Source organism: Xiphias gladius, chromosome 12 (genome assembly GCF_016859285.1).
Source record: "Xiphias gladius isolate SHS-SW01 ecotype Sanya breed wild chromosome 12, ASM1685928v1, whole genome shotgun sequence".
Taxonomy (NCBI): Eukaryota; Metazoa; Chordata; class Actinopteri; order Istiophoriformes; family Xiphiidae; genus Xiphias; species Xiphias gladius.
The window spans coordinates 5,321,083-5,345,000 of record NC_053411.1 but is presented as its reverse complement, the minus strand read 5'-3'; the positions used below and the strand labels follow the sequence as shown (position 1 = coordinate 5,345,000).

The following is a 23,918-nucleotide window of genomic DNA, read 5'->3' as shown; positions in this document are numbered from 1 at the left end:
GTAATCCTTTTTAAACAAGCAGTATTACATCATTTTTTTTAATTTCTCTGTGTGGTTCTTCCATTAAAGTGAAAAAGGTTTATATTTAGTATAAAGGAAGAACCATGTTTCCTATTTAAAAATGAAATAAGAATGTCTAATGTCAGTTTCACTCTGTTCATTGTTACAATTCAATAAATTCTTGTCACACTGTACAACCCTGTTTTGATACCTGCTTATCACTGTTTCACAGCATTGCTTGGTAATTTTCAAATGCTGTTGGTCTCGTCAACAACATGGTACCAGGATAGCTGACTATGCTCCTGATTCAGCAGTTCAGAGTGTGAACTGTATCAATAAAGTGAAGAATTAATTATGAAAGGCAAATACACTGAGAACTGATGGCAGTTTATGAATGCCAAGGCCTGTTATACATATAACAATCCTGGATCCTGTTAGTTAGTTAGAAAAGCCCTGCTTCACCACAACTGTACAACTGTAGCAACAAAGCCAATATACCAATAGAAAGTTTGGAAACTACATTATCCAAATAAGCCATCACAATACCAAACAAATATATAGGAAAATATCCAGCTATCAAATAGAATGCAGTTGTGTTATGAAAGAAACCTTTTAGCCTTTAGAGTTTAAATATATATTTAAAGCTGCATTTAATTACTTTGTATCGAACACAGTCAAACTATAGCAAACATTATGTAGCATCTAGTGTCGTATTTGTGAAGTAGTTTTAGCTATTTGTTTCTGGTATGAAGTGAAAAAGTTGTCAACAAATGAGGAAATGTGAATGCACTTGCATTTATAGGGGTGGCCCCGCTGTTGTGGTCCAGCCAATAATAATCTGTTATTTAAACCAGCAGGTAGTTTTTTGAACACGTGGTGGCAGCAGAAAAAAGTTGTAAACACAAAATTGACAGCTGCCTGCTGAATTTATTGAGAGCAGTGAGAGTGAACCAACACATTATAGTTGTGAGCCAGACAACCAAAGCAATGAGCTAAAAGATGCTAAAAAGTTATGTAGAACTGAGGGGAGCTGCAGAGTAGGGGGACAAATTTCTGTGGAGCCATCACTATGAGTGACTCCTTTTACATCGCCATTTGAACCATTGTTGATATGTAATTATTGGTAAGTGCAGCTTTAAAATAAAAAAATATCGCCAATTTTAGCTTTAAAGGTTTGAGTTAACATGTCCTTTTAAGAGGTTTCAATACACCACTGCCCCACCTGTGGGTGAGAACATATTTTCAATGGAATGTTTATTTGATATGATAGGGTACACCATACTTCATCAAATCGCATTAGATGTACTTCATCAACCCTTGAGTTAAATCAGATGATATCCCAGATTGTGCTGGAGCGCTGCTACAGAAGCCAAGCCAAAAGAACATGGATAGTCAAAGCCGGAGAGCTTATTATTTAAGTACTGTTGTAAAGTCAAGTCACTCTCCTGAGGCTAAAAAGATCATTTAAATGGACTGTCTACAGCTAAATACTATTTCTGCCTTCATTGCTCAACCAAAGCATATGGTGATGACTGCGAAGCTGTGAGAATTGCGGGCAGGAGGTGGGGGATACGCTTGAGGGAAAAGGAAGGAGGGAGGGAGAAGGGCAGAGAGGCAAAATAGGGAAAGAGTGGATGGATGAAAAGGGTGGCAATGCATGAAGAAGAGAGATAATATGAGCTCAATGAGAGGAACACAGAGAAAGACGGGGGGAGGACAGGAGAGTCAATCGAACCAATGGCCCAGATGAATGTGACAAAACGCATAAGAAACACACCGCAGAGATCATTAGGACCATGTGATGTGCACGGACATGCAGACACATCACACACACACCAACTGCATACTAAAACCCACCCACGCATGCATCCAAACAAACACACACTCCCTTCTCAAATTCCCTCCCTTTCTATCCATCTCTCTGGCTTATAGGCTAAAAATAGCTGGAACTGAGCCCGTGCTAATTCCTTCATTCAGAGTTTAGAGGAAAGGCAAAATGCACGTGGCCTTTGATGCACGCCCTGACAGGAAGATACAGGAAGTGGTGGATGGTTACCAAGACAACCCCCTCTGCACCCACTTCCCCCTTTCTTGTGTCTGCCATCTAAATGCTGCGCTCCTTGAACCTCCCTCCTTCCCTGGTTGTCATCCTCTCTTCATTTCAGTGTCTCTCACTAACTATACTGTTGCTTCAGAGGCTAAGTGAGGGCTTCAAAATGTGATCAATATCATCTGGTAGAGAACTCCGCCTCAGTCATGTAATCACATTATGAAACCGCTTCATTTGATTGCATCCACAATAAGTAAAGCTACTGAGTTAAATATGCAAATAATTGTCTTTAATTATCATTATCGATATCTGCAGATGTTATTTTTACAGAGTTACACTTGAAATGTTCCTAATATAAGAAGGACTAACAAAAGCAAATTCACACCAATCGAGTCCAAGGTTTGTCTACGACCAAGATTAATCCAAGTCTAAGTGTAAAAAATTACTACGATTTTTAAGTAGAAAATCTGACACATTATCATTGTAAACTACTGTACATACTGTCTGTGCAGTGCAAAATCACAAAGCTTGAGTGGCATAGAAACAGTAACTGACGTGGGCAGGGCTTAGCGAATGGTCACTTGAAAGTTTTGGTTTTTTAAATGATTTCTTTTTCCCTACAAAAACAAAAGACAACGGAAAGATTTAAAGGAGGATGGGCCAGAAAGAGAAAGGCAGAATGAAAAATGTCGTCTTCACTGGGAAACTCTCCAAAATTACTCAGTCACCCATTGGTCTCAATGAAGATTTTGACATCAGGCAGTTCTTGTAAACCTCATAACTTTTAAATATATTCAAATCTTTTCTATCATTTTTATAACTGATTTTGGAACTATATGATTTTTGACCATATAGCTCGAGTATCTTTTCCTTTAAGTAGTTGACCATGATGTCAACAGGATGTAATCAATTTTGTGACTATACTGTGCCTTTTGTCATGTTAAGAAAATGCTGTGCGTTTTAATCAAATTAAGTCAAATGCTAAAATCCAGTTTGCACATACTTTCTACTTTTCCCTGGATTTAGGAAATCACCAGTAGTGTAGTCAAGTTTCAAGTAGTGGGCGGAGATTTGTTAATGGTGCAGTACACTGGCAAAGAAATTCATCTCTGCTGAATTGTCAACCCCCTCAAACGTGACTTAAATGAAGTAATATCCTAGTCCAAATTCAGATTTCAAAACTTATAAAACTATAACCAATAATAAAATTGGACTGTATCCCACACACCAGAGGAGATTTCACAGACAGATCTGCTCTCAAATCCAAACACACCCTGCAAGATTTGAAAAATAACAGTCCATCACACACCACACATTTAAGATGATCTCTTTTTGACAGAGTTCTTTCTCCCTCTTTCAGACCCACAGACACACACTAACTCCCTTTCACACACCTGATAAGGGTTCTCCCCATGTCTTCTCTTTGTCTGTAAAGATTTGTCTTGTAAGACATGTTAGCCTCAATAGTTCTGGACACATTTCTAATAACCTGTCCTCCATTTCAACAGTCCATCACACCCACAGGCTATACCTGCTTAGCTCTCCACTGTTCTTCTCCTCTCAGCTCATGTCTCATATTGGATATTGTAGATCTCTGTTGAAAGGACTGATGTTACCGTCCAGATTTTTGCAAATATCAAACATAGATAGAGCTTTGTTACCCCTTGGGAACTGTCTTGGCATATTTACTGACATGTCTAAATGTTTTCTGTCTTTAAATAAAAGACAATATTTTTGTTTTTCATGGATCTAAATAATCAAACAAGAAATTAATACCTAAGAGTATATCTAGAGGTACTACATCAAAGGCAACTGAATTTGCTGTTCTAGTCTTGAAGGTGTTTTTTGCCACTAATCCAAGATCCTTCTTCAGTTCCTATGGGTGAATGTAATCTGATTATCCTGGTTTAACATCAAGTCAGTTATCTGTCATACATTTTTGTTTAACACTGCTGATCGCCACATAACTTTTCCCTCCCTACTCTGACTCACCAATTATTACAGATATAGATTTTCCCGATTCGAATGTCTGTTTCCAGTTTATTTTTGAGATCTTTGTTATCTGTTGGCAAACGTGATTTGACGCTCTAAATATACTGTCAAGAAAAATTATTACTGTTTACTCAAATATACACGACCTTTCGGTCCTTCACAGTGATATATAAGGACTTACACACCACATACAGACACATGCAACCAACACTCCAAACACTGTGACTTCACAAAGGGTGGAACTAAATGTAATGCTTTAGAAGACCTTTAAATGCTACCTTGAATTGGATTTAAGGCCAATTTAAAAACCAGTTAAAGACACTGAAACCAGACAGAATGAAAGCAATAAAAGGAATCAATGGGGGTTACAAGAAAAAGGATCCCAGTAAGCCCAACCAGGTTTATTAAAGCACATGTGATCAATACAAATCATATTTAGTATTTTGTAGGCTAATTATCCTGCATCAAAGAACCATTTTAAAATGTAACCTATATTTCTGTTGTGAGAAGGCATAAGGTAGCCTAATAATCAGACTGAACTGCCATGTCTTTTGACTATATTCATTCAGCCCACACACTACGTTCATGTTAGCCGATGTTATTGTTGGAAGGGGAGTTGTTTTGTTTTGTTCTGTCCTAACCAGTTAGTAGCCAGGGACGTATACGACCTGCTCATGTCATCTTCAGTCGACGTGAAAGCTGTGATAGCGGTTGCTAGGAGAAGTTTGTCAAACATTTCTAAAAAAGTTGATTTAATAGTTATTAGTTTTGTACGGGGGCTTGTCCCGTCACTATTTTTAATGAATGTTGATAGGGAGCTACTCGACTGTTTCTACAACTTTGGGGAACAGCCTTCAGTGGGCACAACACCAAACCTAATGGGACTGTTAATAGAATCAGAGATGAACGCCACACACAGAGATGTGCGTGGCGTTCCAGATGTGGAATGAGGGTGAGCCTAAGAAGTACTATTTTTAAAAGCACACTGCTTCTGGTTCCGCTCACGTTATAGTTAAACTATGCGATTCAAGTGAAATAATTCAAGTGAGATAATCTTTCTGTTGATACATTTCATAATTTTAGTCCTTTTGTTGGAATTTTCAACATCTAGCCGGCACTCTGAGTACTGTGGCTGTCAGTGTCCTCTCTCTCTAGCTTTGTACTGGACAGCCGTAGATGGATGAATGGAAAAGTTCAAAGCGAGTCCTCGATCCTGGATGATCTGATTCTCTCTTCACCCTCAGAAACCTCCCAGAGTAAGACAAAGCTTTGACCAAACAGGCCAGTCTCTTTCTTCTTCACCGTGCCTCAAGATAGAGCACAGAGCAGAGAGGATCAGACTAAACAGAGGAGAGGGAGAGGTGGCGAGGTCAGACATGCGAGGAGGCGCAAAAAGCAAAGATGGACTATCAGATATGGTTGGTAAGGATTTGACTACAAGCTGGATGGGACCTTCTCTTCTGACCTCCATCTTCCATAAAATGACAACTACCTAGATGCCTAACTTCAAATCCAACTTTCTGCCTCTCAGTGTGTCCGTGTCTTTTTATTAAAGGCTCTATATTATCTCCTTCAGCTCTGGCAAGCATGCTCACATCAAAGAAAAATTTTTGGGTATGTGATAAAGGGTTTGTGTGCGACGGAGAGAGAAAGACAGTGGATATTTCATGAGTCCCCTGGGAGCTACAGGCACCCATATTGTATCTAACAGGAATTGTTCATTCTGGGGGAACTGTATTGTTCCTGCAGAAAGATGGTGATATATTTCCCCCCCATAATCCCTTTTTTCCTCCCATTTTTGTTCTTCAGAGGATATCAACTGGGGCTGGCAGGAGAAAAAGACGACAAAGAAAGAGATGGAGTAGAATTTTCTGGTATCAGAAGGAATATATATATCATATTTCCTTTGCTGCATGCTGGCACCTCTCTCTTTTTCCATTATTTATCTGTTTGTTTTAATCACTTTTATTTATTTATTCATCTCTAGCCCTTTGGCAAAGTCGCAGAACAGCCCTCAGCCATGGTGTGCAGTATCGTGTTAGTATCGAACCCTTCTTGATGAATCTCCTCAGAAAATTGAAATATTGCAGAATGGGGAGATGTGGGAGTTTGAGTTTGATGCATGGGGATGGATGAAGTGTTGGACAGAATAATTTATTAGGCCCCCAGCTTGCACCCTGAAGCTCAGCCCAAGAAGCACAGTGCTGAGGTTAGCGGTTCAAATCCCAGGGGATTATCTGGCAAAACCAATGTATACCCCCTTAGAACATGACTAATTGAGCAGAACTACCTATTTATAAGTCACTTTGTAACAGCTTATTAGGGTATTAAACCCCAGCCTACCACCAATAAAGTTCTATTAGTGGTGGAGTCTGTCTCAGTTTTTTCCAAATCCATGCTTGTTTGATGGCTGCAAGTTTGTCTGAGGATGTGTGAGATGAGTATTGGTACTGTAGATTGGTTGGACAAAGAGTAACTGATGGGCAACAGCCTTAAGCCAATCAAGAAGTGCCACAGGGATGAGTGAGAAGTGGTTTGAAGGCGAAAAATGTATACAGCCAAATATAAAAACTACACTTCCCTTTAAGAAATGTAGTCTCAAGTTTTTTTTCCCCATGTGATGGTAAAAAACCATGGTAAAATAAGGAAAATATAATTCATGGAAGAATGGGGAGAACATTATTATTTGTTTGGACAACTGTTGAAGTAGTAAAACGCTAGGTCACTTGGAATAAGGTCACCTGTTACGAATGTAAAGAACTGAAGGCTTAGCTGCCCAAGTAGCACTCTTGCTTGTGCAAGAAAATACACAGCTGGTGTAGATGCTAGACAGTCAGTGTAGACACTTCAGCAAGTGTGGGTCTACTGATGAGATAAGCTTTCGTCACAAACCCAAAACCTGTTTTTACGAGGGCTGCCGTGATTAGTCGACATAATCGATGACACTGATGCTGAAAATGTGTCGACAACAATATTTTAAACCGATGCATCGTTTTTTTTATTTTTTCTAAAACGCTTAAATTTATTTGTAACAAATATTTTTCTTCAATATCACTACGTAGTTGCTGCATCATGACATCAGCCGTTTTTGGCTCCAGTCAACTGGAGTAGTTTTAGAAAATGGTGGCTGCAGCAGAGTCCGACTTAGCTCAGCTTAAAAGTTTTCAAAGACCCGAGGCTTTGAAAGTATGGGAGTATCAAATTATCCCAAAACTAAAAGGTGGTTTGTATACTGGGCTAGGTTTCGATGGCATACCACAGCAGCCCTAGCGCTATGCACAGAGCACCTGAAGAGAAAACACACAGGTGCTTTTCTGCATCATGGACTGCCAGAAAAGGCAAAACCACCGCAAGTGTTATTAGTAGGGGGAGCTTTTTAAATATCTTTTGTACTTGTAACTGCTAAATACACTCATGGAGCCATAAAGCCGCCTGCCTGCCACCTGAGAATTTACACTGAATAAGAGTTTGAGAAAATGTTTAGGCTAGAATCTGGGCTTATTCTACGTTAACTGACAGTGCCAAATGTGTGTGTGTGTGTGTGCATTGAGCTTGTTGGGACGTGTACCTTATCTAATTATTTTAATTCTGCCACTATTTGAAGCACATTTCTTTGTGCAGGGAATGTAGGGTATAAAAACAATAGATAATGTTTGAAAAATAGTAATCAAATGGTCAATTTGATTCTTTGGAGGAAAATTAATCGTTTAGATGAATCTCCTAATCTGTAAAATATTAATATTCGACTAACTGGTAAAATATTAAAGCAATGGTTTCTGCATCAAATTTATCCCCTCTGCCTAACTGCACAAAGTACAACTATACAGTACGAGATCCTGTATGTGGGGTAAATATTTACAGAGAGTTCCTATTTAGGGGCTGCTGAGTCCAGCCACTCCAGCTCATTCACCATGAAGTCTTTCTCTGTGTTAACAGATGCTGACTGCTGAGAGAAGCGTGCGGTCTGTCTGTGGGCCTGAGGCAGCAGCAGTAGCAGAGGACGGTCCTTTCCTCCCTTCCCCTCGTCCATCGATCCAGCGTGACTCTGCAGGAGCCAGATGAAAACCTCTCGCTATGATTTATGGGATGTCATCTCCAGGGGAACCAGTGGAGCCCCTCCCTCCCTGTATTTGGTGAGGGAGCAACCTGCTGGAGGGCAAAACCAGTTCCCCAGGGTCCTAAGGCCTGATATTCTATGCTACCACAGGGACTAGCAGTACAAGCTGGGTTTATAGTTAACACTTTATATCATAGTGGTATTCCAATGACCATCACTTGATTCCTATAGAGTTAGAAGTCATTCAAATCCAGGACCATCCTTCATTATTACTGCTTCATAACTGTATGAATTCTTTTATAAGTGTTCACGTGGAACAGGCAACAAGTCCTGCAACCTCAACAACCATAAAGGTCATTTTTCCCTACCCTCTGATATGAACCATGGGATCATCTCCTGAAATAGCGCCCCTGTGGCAGCAAGCGTACTGGACCTTTGTCCCCATGGTTACAATAAAAAACACGCAGTTAAGGTTGCAGAACTTTCATGGACAAAAGAAACAATGATGACTGGTTTCAAACAGGAAGCGAACAGCGGTCTCCATTGTCAAAGTCCTGTGTTTTGTCAACAATCCATCCACCCCAACCGTCCACGTACTAATGCAGACTTTGTCGCTATGTACACTACGTCCCCTGACTTCCTTGTTTGCTCCCGTCATAATAACTACAGTCGCTATAGGTTGCCTAACAATAAAATGTAACTATGGGTTGTAATAAGCTGCTTGCACGGATGACCTACGGGATTGTTTTTCAAGGGACAGTCTTGGAATAGGTCACAATTTAATGAGTACTTGTATTTTTAAGGTGCTGAAGCCTATTTTAGCATGGACTTCAATAATGATCCATTAAGTATGTTGAGAACAGTGCTAGAGTTAAGGGCCGAGCAGGAACCAATAAATATTATTACTGGCTCTGAAATACTGGCACATTGGAAGTCAAATCTAAAAGCACTAAAATCCTCATTTGCATTTTAGATTAAGCTGCTGTTAATCAGATAGTAAGATGATTAGTAAGATGAGAGAGGATGATTACTTGTGTTTCATTTCTTGGTTCGTTCCTAAATTATTAGAAATTCAGAAAAACATGTTCGTTCGTTTGTACCATGGAATTATTGAAAAATGAAAACACATGACTAACCTTGCAACATACTAAGTACTTAAGTACTAATTGAGGAGCAATGAGTAACCAAATGTTAACGTATTTTATTTATCTATGAACAAACACACACATTTATGTCAGTGTCCAACCTCCTTCCATTTGCACTGATGGCAGCATTAAGAAGTAATTCTGCAGGCTTAATCCACTTAAAATGAGAAGAGGTTTTTAGGGATTCTGTCTTAAGGGTGCCCGGAAAAAAGGATACAAGCAAAAGGCCTTCAGAGATTCTGAGAGACGCCGCGTTCATGTTTTAAAAGTAAGAAGAATAGAGGCGGAATCAACAGCATGGCAAGAGAAAATAACTTTGTGGTGTGTCACAGTGGTCTGTCCCAATGGACAGTAAGGGAGGGCTGTTGTTTGATCTCGTGCCCAAATGCTTTTTATCTTCTCTTCTCCTCTCTTCTCCTTGTTGCCTCTCTGCTCCTTTCCTTGTCTCCTCTTCTCATTTCTTCCTCTCATCTCCTCTGCTCAACTTCTTTCGTTTCATCCACTTTTCTCTCTTCTCTCCTCCTCTTTTCTCCTCTCCCCTGTTGCTCATTACCTCCCCTCTTTTTTTTCCTTGCCTCTCCTCTCTACTCTCTACTGCTTTTCTTTTTTAAACTCCTCTCTTTATCCACTGTCCATTGCCCTCCTCTTTATTCCACTCTTCTCCTCTCGTCAAAAAAAAAAAAAAAAAAAAAAAAAAAAAAAATCAATGCAGGAGGAGAAGCAGGAGAAAAGGAAGAGCAAAGAGAAAGACAACCCCAGGGCTGCTAGAGGAATGCTGAGGCTAGCAATGTCATGCCTAACCTGACCACTATAAATATACCAGGAGTGATAATGAAGGATGAGGGATGAAACAAGTTCATATGCAACCTGCTTTTTTTCAATAAATAAAGACTTTTATACTAGTAATAGGTATTTACAATGCTAATATCTTTTCAATTCATTAAACATTAAGACATTGTGTATTATGCTGACAATGTTGGGTGTAATGCTGATGTTTCATTCTGATTAATGAAGGTCACTATGAAGTATTTTACACCTGTGTGACATTTTCAGAGAGAGAGTGCACTGTACATCAGTGGGACAGTGCGTAAGCGAGTGGGTGGGAGTGTGTATATATATATCTCCGTGTTATGGCACTCTCATTTCCACCAAGTCGTACATCTGAGTATAAAAGGAAAAAAAACACGCTGTGAGACAGTGTGAAATGACTCGAGACCTGATCTATTGTGTTCTATATGTGCCCGAGGAGCTATAAGTGCCAATGGTGAGGTGTCGAGGGCTGAGGCTGCAGTGTTGGAGTGGAGAGGCGGAAGGAAGTGTGTTGATCTGTGAGGGGCTTTAAAAAAAAAAAAAAAAAAAAAAAAAAAGTCCAGCCAACTGATGGAAGTGCTGAAAGGGAGAGCGAAACGTGTTAGAATGAGGGAAATGTTCAAAAAGGGAATCAGTGTCTCATCACTCTACGGATGTACACACCAATGTGCACATAGAGACAGTAAGAGAAACGTAGATCAATACACACTTACATTCAGGCACACACGTGCTTATATTCATCTTTGTCAAAACAGATGATGTGAATTTCTTTCCTTGTTCAATTTTTGAAGACCTCCAGGTGTTCTCTGAGGTCAAACCAGTGTATATTAAGAAGACATCTTCTACATGTGAAAACCCACCAACATGATTCTTACAGCCTTTTCTCTGTGAAAAGTGCTGGCTTTGTGCTGCTCATATTAGAGATATAGCAATGACAAGACAAATGTGAAACACATCCTTCAATACCCAAGGCAAGGAGAGAGAGAGGGGTGTGATGGGAGTCTCTACTCTTCATATCACACCTGCCAACTAAATGAGAATATTTTTCTTTTATTGCTCACACACCTAATAGTGCCCAGGCAGACAAGAATGTCTGCAGTATGATCTGAGTAGAGACAAGAGGGTTCGTGAAGGTAAAAAAAAGTAAGAAAAGTCAAATGTCACCTAATCCTACCCTCATAGTGGACCTGGAAACTGCTTCAGTCCTGGCCTTTGTTCTCTTGCTTTATAACACCTTGAATGGGATCTAGTGCTAAAATCAGGGAAGGGTAATTGAAAAATTCTTTGACCCTCCTTGGAAGGATTTCCATATTGTACACACACCCAATATTCTAAAACTAATATTCACAATCTACAAGAACCATAAATGCAATATTTATGATGTTGAAAGTAGTGCATTAAGATATTCACTAGTTTTCCATACAATTTTCCACATTAAGTGAACTTCTCTAGGCTCCACTCCCTTAAGGGTGGTCCTAATTTCCCATTCACTAAACCCCTCCCCTGAACAACAAATCTAAACTCTGTCGTGCTTGTCCAAGTGTACGTGTAAGATACGCAGCTAAATAGGTTTCAGTTAGATTGAAATAATAATCCGGTCTTACATTTTTTAATTTTTTTTAAAGCTAACTAGTTCTACGCTGCTGTACAAGAGTGTTGTTTCTTTATTTATATTTGTCCTCTGCATGGATTAGCAACTGGTGAGGATGCTGCCTTTTTGCTGAGGACATGTAACTTTAGCCTCAGTCTTTTAGCACAATATCATGTATGTAGCCATCAAGGACAGAGGACCCATTTGCAGACCCCTCATTTTAAAACATGTCAGCTGGAAACATTAAAAAGTCAACAAACTGTTTCCAACTAACTCATGAAAGGTAATGCCAGTGACAGACCTTACCTCTGTCTGAAATCTAGGATCCATTGTTTCAAAAATTGTAAAGAATTTACAGTGGTAGATCTGCCCCTGTAGTCATTATAAACTGAATATGTACTGTGCGCTTGACAGGCATAGCAACAGTAACTCAGGGGGCAGGGCTTAGCGAACAGTCAAAGATCTATTTAGTGGTCTTACTGCTACCCACAAAGTCCTTTAACTCCCACCCTCCACCATCCCCTCATTTAAAACTGTCCACTCACCATCCTCCGTGGGCACGTAGATATTGAGGTAGAGGCAGTCCTCGCTCTGGTTCTGGATGTAACCCGCCGCCACATCCAGGTTGTCTGTGAACCACACGGGCAGCATTATCTCTGGAAGCACCCCGTGGACGTTCTGAGGGCACACGGGGGCAAACTGTGTGGCGTTGCGGATCTCCTGCCAGGATCCCGGGGCTTCGGGTGGCTGAAAGCGGCGGTCGCCGATGGGTGCTGTGGCGTAGGGCACACCCAGGTACTGCTCCACAGGGCCTAGAATCTCATTGTTCAAGTCTTTCTTGATGCCTCTGAGCTTGCCGTAGTTGGTGGTGACTATTGGGTGTTTGGAAGGGTCCACCTTCTGGCTCGAGGCCAGGCTGAAGAGCAAAATGAGGCCTAGGGCACCCATCAGGAACCAGTCTGTCATGAGAGTTAGGGGGCGCGTCCTTGACAACAAACCCCACCGACTTTGTTTGCTTAGACCAAGTGGAAAGGGGTACATGACTGGTTTCCTATTGTTCAGCCAACTGCTTCTACTCTGTTCTGGAGTGCTTCTGTCTTTTTATGCGAGTATGTAGATTATAACCAACAATGTAGAATTAAAGTATAAGAGAGGGATTAAAACAACAAAAGCAGGCAGACCCTGAAAGACTAAAAGGAGCCTTTTTGGAGGTTTGATCAAGACCAGGAGCGCTGACTGAAGGTGAGATGGAGGCAGTTCCTCAGGCAAAGAAGGGTCCTTGGGGTACTGGAGAAGAAGGTTTGACCTTGGTCAGGGTGCCAGGTCAGTGCTGATTCTGAGCAATGACGATCCGAAATGCTTCCCCAGCCATGACTCTGTTGCGTTCCATCACTATTGGTCTTCTATTATCCAGATAATTTGATTGATGTTTTTAATAGCCACTGAATTCTGTGGAATGAGACAGAGAGGGAGGAGGGAAGAGATTTAAAGATGGACAGTGATACACAGAGAAAGAGAAAGAGAGAGAAGGAGGCAAAGGGGAATGAGGGAGAGAGAAAAATGAGAGATTAAAATTTATTTAAAACAGAAGTAGATTCCATTAAATGCTGTCACTGAAACATTTTCCCTTCTACTGTTGCCAAGTGAAAAATATTTCCTGAAATGAAGGCAGGGGAGATGAAACGACACACTAAATCTAAAGACAGTATTGTTGAGATCAAGTGAATAAACTTTATTTTGGCAGTGGTGATATTTGGATGTGGCGATCAAAGTTTTTTGCTTCACTTCATCACATCACCGCCTGAACAAATGCACTTCTGCAGCATGTAGGAAAGGAACAAAAACAAATGCAGTCCTTGTGATCACATTTTATTTCCTATGGTTTTTGCAACATAATCTGACCTGCAGAAATCTCATGTATACTCCATGTTGACAGCACATTTCTACATAACTCCTTATCTATTACGCATGAAAACCCTAAAATGGACTTGTTCGCTCTGCCCTGGTCTGACCTGTATGAGGACATGCACCAATTCCCTCTTGGTGAACTGTGTTTAACCTGCCGTCTTACTCATAGCATGCACACATCTGTGCAGAGAGCTCTATAGAGCAGCTGATGTAGTCACACCACTTCACAAGTCTCCATTCAACTACACTGCTACTGATACCTCAATATTTATGTAATTAAATTTCTTACAGGCTTCAGTGCTGATTCGGGAGATGGTGATACAGTAGACAGTGTGGATGAAGAGTTGAGGCAAGAGATTAGGGTGAGCCTTTCACTGCCCAGTAAGGTCAAAGGTCAATAATGTATGCCTGTAAGCAGCTTATAAGAGCCCAGGACACTTTCTGGTTACATGCAGAACACAAAGATGCACACATGCACATTGTAAGCCTTAATTGACCCACACATGAATGAGAGCCCACACACCGTACACTCATTCATGTAATCTACTGCAGAAATGCACAAATCCTCATATAACAGACCCAGAGTCCGAAATGCATGAGGCATGCAGGAGATTATAGTGTCATAACATTGTTGGGTGGTGTTATGCAATGGTACAGGACACGGACCCCAGCAGTAATGAAGACTGTATAGGAAAAAAGCAAGAAATCTCACATACTATTTCAGTCTTATCTGATTTTTAAAATTCAACATCACCTTTTCCTCTCTCTCACACTCTCTCTTGCTTTATCCCCATGCGATAATTGTCCCATTTAAAGTCATCATTAACCATATTATTGCATCGTCTGCACCCACTGAGGCGACTCTGTGTTGTTGTTGTCGTCTTTGTTTTATCCCTCTCCCACTGCCAATAAAGCCATTGGAATTTTAAAGTATGGGAGTTAAGTCCTGATGCAAGATGGCAGATAATTAGGCTGATGAATAGGTGAGCAGTCTCACTCAGTGATGTAAGACATCCAAATAAGGAGCCGGGTTCACGTAATAATAGCGTTTCTTCTGTACAACACAAGTTCTTTGAGGTGAGGATACACTCCAGCTTGTACGGAAAAGTGTGGTAAAAAACACATTTGGGTTCTTTCAGGGAGCAGTAATTGCAAGCAAGTCTGTAGCGTCTGTAGTGGCTCATTGTCTTCTCTTGGTACAGTGTGTTCAGCCTAAATATATTGGTGGCTGCCTTGGTTCCTCTAAGTGTGGATGTTGTTCTGCCCATAGCCCCATGTGTGCGCCTGGGTGTGCATCCTTCCATAGAGAAGCGGGCAGAGCGATGTGCGCTCTTTATTAAACAGCGGAGAGTCTAGAGGGCAGACTGCTTTGCAATGCACACAGGGACGAGCCCTCCAACCACCCACCCACCCACCCACACACCCACACACACACCATATCATCTACCATTAAACCGTCATCCTCCAAAACAATTAAAAGTTGGAAACTGGGAGACATAGAGGCCGAGATGAAGAGAGAGTGGGAAATAAAGGAGCAGGGACAGTGAGAACAAATACTAGATGAAAAGCCGGACTGTAGATGGAGAGGAAACAGGTCCTGGTGTTAATGAAAAGCTTCTCTCTGATCAGCCCAGACCTATCAGAGAGTCCTTGAGCAAAAACAACATGAGGCGCTGCTTCACTGACCCTGGAGTCTCTCAGACAAGTGGACATGTAATAGACCCACATTCACAGGCCCAGGGAGGCAGTGAACTGGACTCCTCTTGACCTAAACCTCAAGCCTGAGCAGGCACAGAGGGCAGCAGAGACCCACACAGGCCAGAATCCCTGGTAAAAATCCAAGTTCCTGGCAGGCGCGAGTGTGCCTGGAGGGACCTCCAGAAATTCGGGGTGCATCTGAGTGTTTAATCTGTAATTGGCTCAATTAGAGGACCTAATTGGTGCAGCTTTGCTGTGAGCAGTGGGAGAGCTTAAGTGATTGATGAAGCAGAGAGGTAGAAACAATGGGGAGACTGGTGGGAGGGGAGTTAAGCATGGCAACAGAGCCATATAGGAGATATCCATGTGAGTGCGTGTGTGCGTCTGGTATTGGGAATGCGGGTATCACACCCTATCACGCTTGTAGACACAGATTTAAAAAGGAACAGGTTTTCCAAAAATACTGTATCTCTGTGTGTGCCGGATGCCCTATCGCAGACACACACACTGATGCACACTCATCCATGATTCATGTCATCAGGAGAATGTCTTTCCACAGCCCCAGGAGGCAGCGAGAAAGAGGGGGACCACACAGGTCGTTCAGTGGCACACCATTAGTATAAACCTCATCTTTCTCTGCACCTTTCCTTCATCTCCCACTCTCTCACTGGTATTTCTCATCTAAATCTGCGCCACCGAAAAACCTCTGGAGGACAATGCAATACAAAAAATTCTATTTTCAATTCTTGAACAGTCTGTTTACTGCAGATTGTATTGCCACAGGGCTGTGTGACTCTGCAACTTTGAGGATAGGCACAAAAAGGTGCTCAACAATGGCAAAGACGTTTTCCAAAGACGAATAACTAAACATTATTCAAATTGGGTACAGACTGGGCTTTTAGCAGACATTTTATCTGCTGCAACATACAGTCTGCAAGCAAAGAGGTGTTTGGCATCATGCTTCAGGACTCTGAAGTTGCAAGACTCATATCTGCAACCTTTAGCTCTCTCCCTCAGACTCTCTGTAAGCCATTCATCTATCAAGTGGGCAGGGGGAAAATAAGACCACAGGCTGTGAGACCGATCCACTGTCAGGCACTTTAATTTGACCCACAAATCTGTAAGTGATGATTTTGTTGGTTAAGATGGTAATGTTATTGTTAACTAGGCTACAACAATGTCACTGTTGCTCAGTAGAGGGGATATGGCTTCTGCTGCAAAAAATAAGTGCTGTGAAAGAGAGGAAAGTCGACAGTGAATGCTGAGCATATAACAGAGAATGGACAACTAAATACTCCTCACTAAGGTGGAGAATAAAGCAGAATGACTGATCTCTCAGGCGCCGGTTAAAGACTGCAGCATCAGACACCATTTTTCCAGCATCCACACTAAAAGAACCGTCTTCAAAGTAAAAGGAAAAATAAAGCAGCTTAATGTCTCACCAGCTTGCAAGCTCAGCAAGATAATGCATGTTTACAATGCATTGTACAACACGGGAGTGGGTAAACAATTAAAATCTTCTCTCACAAGACAGCAAATCACACAAAAAAATCATTCACTGAAGGGAAGTTAAAACCAATCAGTTTGAGAATTTTACTTCATCACACTGCACAGTCCCTTAGTGCAGAGATGACAAACAAGGACCTGACTGTTCAGCTACAAACTGAATGCTCTTTTTCTCTATTGCTTACGATTTATTTAAAGGAATAGTTCGACATGTTGGGAAACTCTTATTCACTTTCTTGCAGAGCTAGATGAGAGAAGATTCATGCTGCTGTGTCTGTAGGCTAAATATGTGCTTGACAAAGAAATACTACACCGTACAATTATGGATGCAACTAATGATTATTTTCATCGTCAATTATTCTGCCAATTATTTCGTTGATTAATCAGTTCGTTGTTTGGTCGATGAAGTTTCAAATAAGAGTGAAAAAATGCTTGTTGCAACTTCCCAGAGTCCAAGGTGATATTTCCAACCGTCTTGTTTCGTTTGACTGACAGGTCCAAAGAAAAAGATATTCAGTTCACAATGATGTAGAATAGAAAATTATTTTTTAAAAATCCTCACATTTGAGAGGGTGGCATCAGATAATGTTTGGGAATTTTTCAGTATCATTTCTGGGAACAATTAATGATTATCAAAATAGTTGCTATTATTTTTCTGTGGATCAACTAATCAGTTCATCTACTTATTGTTTCATCTCAACATATAGCCACTTGAACACCACAATAATTCTTTCTCACACTTTGACTTTTATACAAATTAAACATACATGAAATAAGATGTTAATAAGTGAGCTTTAGAGATGCTGGGAGGTGGATTTTTGTCACTTTAGGACAAGAGCCAGGCTAGCTGTTTCCCCGTTTCCAGTTTCTCTAGCTCTGCTATAGTGAACGCTTTCCTCTCATCGAACTCTCGGCAAGAAATCCAATACGTGCACTTCCCAAAATGTTGAACTACAACTTTTAGTAAAGGAACATGAAAGCAACTCCTCAGTGTAATATTCAATGAACAATGCCTTTGTTATAACAGAGGAACTCATTGCTGTGAGGTTAATTATGCAGGGTTAGATTTATTTGTACACAACTTGGAAAAAGAGAGTCCTCTGTGGGGTAGTGTCAAAACAAACTGGTCACCAAACAAATTAGAGGGAGATCACCTATTGATGAAAATGCAAGAGAGTAAAACAAGTAAAATGTAGAGGAAGAGTTTTTTCTTTACAGTAGCACTAATCAGGAGGCACTGTGAGGAGGAGTGTCGATATTTTGCCAGGTTGTGAAGGTGTGCGCAACACTATGCAGTAATAAGGTTCAATAAAAGACCACAAACTATGAACTGAAAATTCGTCACGTAGTTGAGAGTCCAAGCAAAAATTGATGATTATAGTCTATACAACTTACTGCACGGATAATCAGATTGCAATACCTTTTGCAGGTGTTATTACTGTGTGTTTCTCTTGTATATGTGTAAACAATGTTTTCCCTCAATCAATTACAGCTAGTCTCACCAGAGATCTTATTGCACAAATTATTACTTGTCCTTTATTCCGCAGATCTCTACTTCAAAAACTGACACCAGACTTTGATGTTGTCGCCATGAGGGGGGGGTTGCTTTACTGCTCCTCAAGAATACATAAAATGCTTAAGATTTCATGTTTTCAACAGTAAGCCTACATTGTTATCTTGTATTGCCGTGAGGAGTGTTAGGCACCACTTCTATGTGATGTGACAGAAGTTTCCTCCAATTAACCTGTGGTTAATCTGCAATACGAAGGTCATGTCTCAGCTTGTGGTGGATGAAGTGTGATCAGTGAGTGTGACTGAAATTGCACCTCATTTGGGAGGAAATAAGAGGAATAATAAGCCCCAAGACTAGCAGCAGCATCATGTACCACCAAATAAATAGCTCTGATCAAATGGCAATCCATTTGTGCCAATATAATTCATGCGTTCCAATACTAATAACAAAATGATGACTACTGACACCTTACTTTGAGAAATAGAGTCAGGATTTTCTACAAATCGGTGTTTTTTTATTTAACAAAAGACAACATAGTTCTAAAAAATTAAATGCCCTCTGAACAAAAGCATCTGCCCAAGAGCTTTGCTTAAATAAAACTAAACTGAATAATTTTATTTAAATCAGGAACTATCAAATTAAACAAAAAAAAGATATGAGAAAATATCACCATTCTGCCACATAGCTTACCCAGCATAATCTAAAGCCCACTAAAACCAATTCCACCCAATTCTACTCCAATACAGCCACGGAAGCACCCACTACGACCTCCCCTGTAATTGCCTGCCACCTCTCCCTCTGTGTTGTGTTGCCAGTCAGTCTGCCAGCACACTGGGTTCATCTTAATGATAGATAATAACCTGACTTTGCCAGGCATAGGGTGCAGGCTAATAGCTGGAATTCAGTTTGTGAAAGTGTTGGACAGAAACAGAGAGATGAGGGCAAAGCGGCTGCATAAATAAAGTGCCTGCATGAATCTATGCAGGTGAACGCACAGATGCAAATACACGTACAGTAAATTTACCACGTCAGTGTGCAGCCAAGCAAGAACTGACACATGCACCCACGCACACAAATACATTAGGCTCATTATCATCTCAACGCTTTCAAAGCCTGACAGTCTTTCAACCAGCACAACTCATTTGTTTTCACATTTGCTGATTAATACATTGAGGCTGAGACAGGAAAATTGGACATTTAAAAGGTCAAATTGTCCCTGTAACTGTGTGTGTTTGTGTATATTTGTGTGTCCATGCGGACATATTTATCTGCATATATACATTTTGCAAAAAATACGATGCTGTTTGGAGTTTCTCTGCATACCTGTATTGTCAGTGTGTGTGTTTGATGTGTTGATCGCAAAGTAATTTTGAGGGCCTGGTAGAGTGGATGCTGAGTGGTTCAGCGAAAACGGCTTTTTTCATCTCTGCAGATGCCAGATTACTGCCAGTAGATGGGGTGGACGTAAGTATGTGTGTTTGTGTTTGCATGTCTGCCATCCTGCTGACAACCTCTGTGTGGGCTCCGAATAGACAAGAGCCTGCGGGCAGGTCAGTGCTCGCTCAGGTCCCTGTCAATCCCTTGTTTTTATTATTTTTCATTCCTGCATCTTTCTCACTGTGTGGGAAAGAAGGAATCAAAGTCAGGCCAGAGTTCAACAGATATAGCTGGGGGGGGGTATGTTAAGAAGATGGAGGAATGTAAAGTACAGAACAATCAATTAACATTTAGCTCTCCAGGAAAATTATAACAGCAAAAAAGGGAATAGAAACATTTGTACTTTACTTACTGTAAACTTTCTGTTTTCTGCTGCACAGAATTTTCTATCTTATGAATTAACAAAAATACATGATTTTTTCTATATCAAATAAATCAATAAAATGCATTATTTAATAAAAAAATCTAAAATGTACGATATTCTTAAAGTGGAATTGCTTTGCAGCCAGGAAATGTTAATAGGCACAAGTTTTAGATGGCGCGTGATGATTTAATGGAGATAAACTGGAATTAAATTGACTTCATGGAGCAGAAACGTCTTAATTTATAAAGTTATAAACAGGGCCACTGGACATATTGCTTTTCAAAAGTGGTTAAAAAGTCAAATTCTTTACATACACGATAGCATTATTGTGTGGATTTACATTTGAGATGCCACCGCACTAATGGCCCCTCGACAACACCAAATAGTCTTTATGTACAGAGATTTTACAGACACTTCAAAAGATCTGAAACCTTTTAAAAGCATGTCTGTAAACATCATTTTTTGTACAGGACAAGAGTTTTCTGCCTCCCAAAAGCATGAAATTTTTATGCCACATTGAAGAAATCATATTGAAATTTACTGTTTTTCTAATCAGCCTTTCTATCTTTATACTTTTTACATTGTCTTCCCTCCCTGCCCAGACCCAATTCACTCCCCGTGGATACTAGACTGGTCCAACAATGGAGGAGAATTGGCTGATAGACTGCCAGCTACAATACAGACACAATGGGATGATGGGGGGGGGGGGGTGACAAAGGAGGAGGACAGTGTAGGGGCTGTCAGTAAACTTGTTGACAACACAGAAATGTACACACATACACATCAGAGGTGGGTAGCACTGGCGTGTGCTGGTGGTATGTGTGTGTGTGTGGAGGAAGGGGTGTTGGGGTTGCAGACCAGCGAAGCGCAAAATTGGAAACAATGTGTCGGCAAGAGTTAAAAGCAAATATTTACAGGGCTTTAATTTGCATTGGGAGCAGTGAGTTTCCGGTGTGGGTCAGTGCGTCTGCGGCAGAGCCAAGGAACACGGAGGGGCATGGGTGGTAATTAGACAGACAGTGGCAGATTAATCACAGGCTGACAGCACAGCCTCGAAGCACACACAAACACATTCACAAGCTATACGCAGCCCCATCACTTAGTCTGGCTCGTCTGGCAAAATACTTTGGACATTTTCCTCTCGCCCAAAGAGGACGTGTGTATCCAACTTTGATGAGCATGCCTTATTCTCTCTTACTTCCTGTTATCTTCTAAAACGCGCACACACTTGTACAGAACTAACTTCCCTGCCGTCGTGCTCTCATTACCTGCTGCTCCCTCTCCCTGTGTCGCTTCTCTAAATCACTATCTCTAAATCCCCCCCCCCCTGCCCCTGGCATAGGGAGAGCTCCTGAGCTGCTCACCTACCCTGCAGATCCTCCAGTGGGAGCGTCCAGGAGAGGCAGAGGACAGTGTGGTCCTGCCCCAGGGGGAAGAGCTCCTCTGTAGGCTGGAGGGCACTGCCACTGCTAAATGACACGTGAGAGGAACGGGGGGGGGTAACGGTTGGCTGCGAGTGCTGCCATTAAATAAGTTTCATATATCATAAATATTTTACCATCCTCTAAGTGGTTTTGACCTTGGATCTGAGTACTGTAGGTTATACCGCAGTATGCGAGAAACATGAGCAGAGATTTAAAACTTTTAAGAGTTTCTTACAGTGGTAATTAAATTGGGTTGAAATGGGTCATTTAACGGTCTTGTGTACGTGATCAAAAACCTACTTTACCTTTAGTTTTTACCAGGGGAGGGACACTACATTCCTTTGTGGTTAAACACCATCAAACACTTGGTTTTACGCCATATACGAAATATCTGATATTTACCGAGCAGGCTTTAAGGAATACAATGATTTGAAAGTTGTTTTGTTAAAAAACTGCTTTTAACGTGCAGGACCTTTAAAGTAATTGGTTTACAATGATTACTGCAATACAGATTTAAAGGCTTACAAGTCCTCTTCGCTAAACTCATGGCTATTTTATTACTGTGGTGTGGTCCATCAGCATTTAAAACAGTGAAAACTACTGATCACAATCATCATTAACTCTAGGCAAGGGTGTCTGGTAACTGCCAATAATGCGATGTCATGTAAATTTGTACCAAGGCCTACAATGGGGGTAAATGGTGGGGGTACAAGGAGGGTCACTTTTTAAACTGGGTGACTGGGACACACCAGTGCACCTCTGGGGAGGATTTAGCACGAGGCAACATGGGCCACAGATTCAGAAAATGGCTACACTGCGTTTAGGACACAGGGCGAATCGGGTCTAACTGTGCAAATGAATCCTACTGAGGGGAAACTGACACTTAGAGAGCAGTAGTGGCGGAATAGAGGACACGTAAGGACAACTGGAGGGGAGTGAACATATCCTTCCCCAAGCCAGGCTCAAGTATGGCTGATGGATGTCAGTCGTAGTTTACAGGTGCTCACGTGACAAGCAGAAAGGCACCTGGATTTTTTTTTACAGTCAGACAGGGACTCGCAACCTGGGACAGATAAAAGCTTTCCATTAAATATATTGACATAGAGGAATAGGAAGGTAAGGGAACTTGTGTAAAGTGACAAAAAAAATGCAATTTTCCGGCTGAGATCCAAACAAGGCTCTAGAGAAAAGAGATATAAAGACATCCACAGAAATTCAAAGTTTGATCTTAATTTGTAGAGAACAATACAGCAATTATAGACAAGATGGTTGTATTCACTTGCTTCTACTGCTTATCCCTCTTCCAAAAGTTATTTTTGTTCTTCTATCAGTGACGGAGGAATGCAAGAAATGGCAACACGCTCGTTTTTGTTGAGCCTGCTCTGTTACTTTTGTGTACTATTATGTTAAAAGAATGATTAAAAAACGCTGGAGAGAGCTGCTTGTAGTCTGTTAGAGGCCATGGTTACTCATGGTTGGCTAGTGGTGTAATATTTTACTGTTAAGACAGTATATGTTTTGCTGTAAAGTATGTTATTAGTAATATTATGGGTGGCCAAGAGCCAGAAAGGGAAGTCTTACTTGAATATTAATATTACTGTTATCCATTTATCTGGCTAGACTTAATGCCCCTCAACAAACAGTCACAGTCACATTATTCACAGTGACAGAAATTTTGACCAGGGGTCACTTTTTCATGCCATCGTAAACATAAAGATTAATGCCACAGAGAGTGAGAGAGAGGAAGAGGGAGGGTTTAGAGCGCTGCTGTCCTGATCTATTTGTCCCTGACAGATGGCCAGTGAGACACATGAGCAGCTGATGTGTACGATTGTCTGCCTACCAACCGGAGGACACGTCAACAGTTGCTGCTTCCCTCTCTACCTGTTGTTGTCCCCATCCCTGCACCCTGTCCAATCACAGTTTTTGGTCTTCAAGTAATTTAATTCAGTGCAGAGTCAGAGTTTCTTTCTAACGCCCAAAAGAGGACAAGGGATACATACCATAAAACAGGGCACAGTGAGAATAATCCCGAGATTAATCAGCATTATTATTAACAAGTTGCAGCAACTGTACATTGTTCCTCTCTACACCAGATCTTCCTCCCTCTTTATTTCTAACCCCCCCGGCTATTAACATTACATCAACAATGAATATTCATCCAGTGCTTTAATCTATAGCCGAGCTCATCTGGAAGAGCTGTTTGTTTTACAACTGGGGGAGAGCTGGAGGAGGAAGATGTGCTCATAAATATACTGTACATGATCAGCACAATAATATGGAGTATAATGGGTGTTTTTCTTACCCGAGGCTCTGATGTGCATGATGATGTTGGCATGCCGCACGTACAGTACAGCATGTTCTACATGGTTCGTGTGTACTGATAAGGGCCGCAAATACACTTCATTTCCCAATTAATTGAT

At 41.1% G+C, this 23,918-nt stretch overlaps 1 protein-coding gene across 1 annotated transcript in view; it reads right to left on the bottom strand.

Annotated features, from left to right (window-relative positions):
* nlgn2a (neuroligin 2a) overlaps positions 1-23,918 on the bottom strand; it is a 173,044-nt gene that overhangs the window by 100,448 nt on the left and 48,678 nt on the right. Inside the window, exon 3 of the mRNA XM_040140913.1 lies at positions 12,191-13,094. Within this exon, the coding sequence (XP_039996847.1) occupies positions 12,191-12,686 (496 nt within the window). The 5' untranslated portion in view covers positions 12,687-13,094. The remainder of the gene's footprint in view (positions 1-12,190; positions 13,095-23,918) is intronic.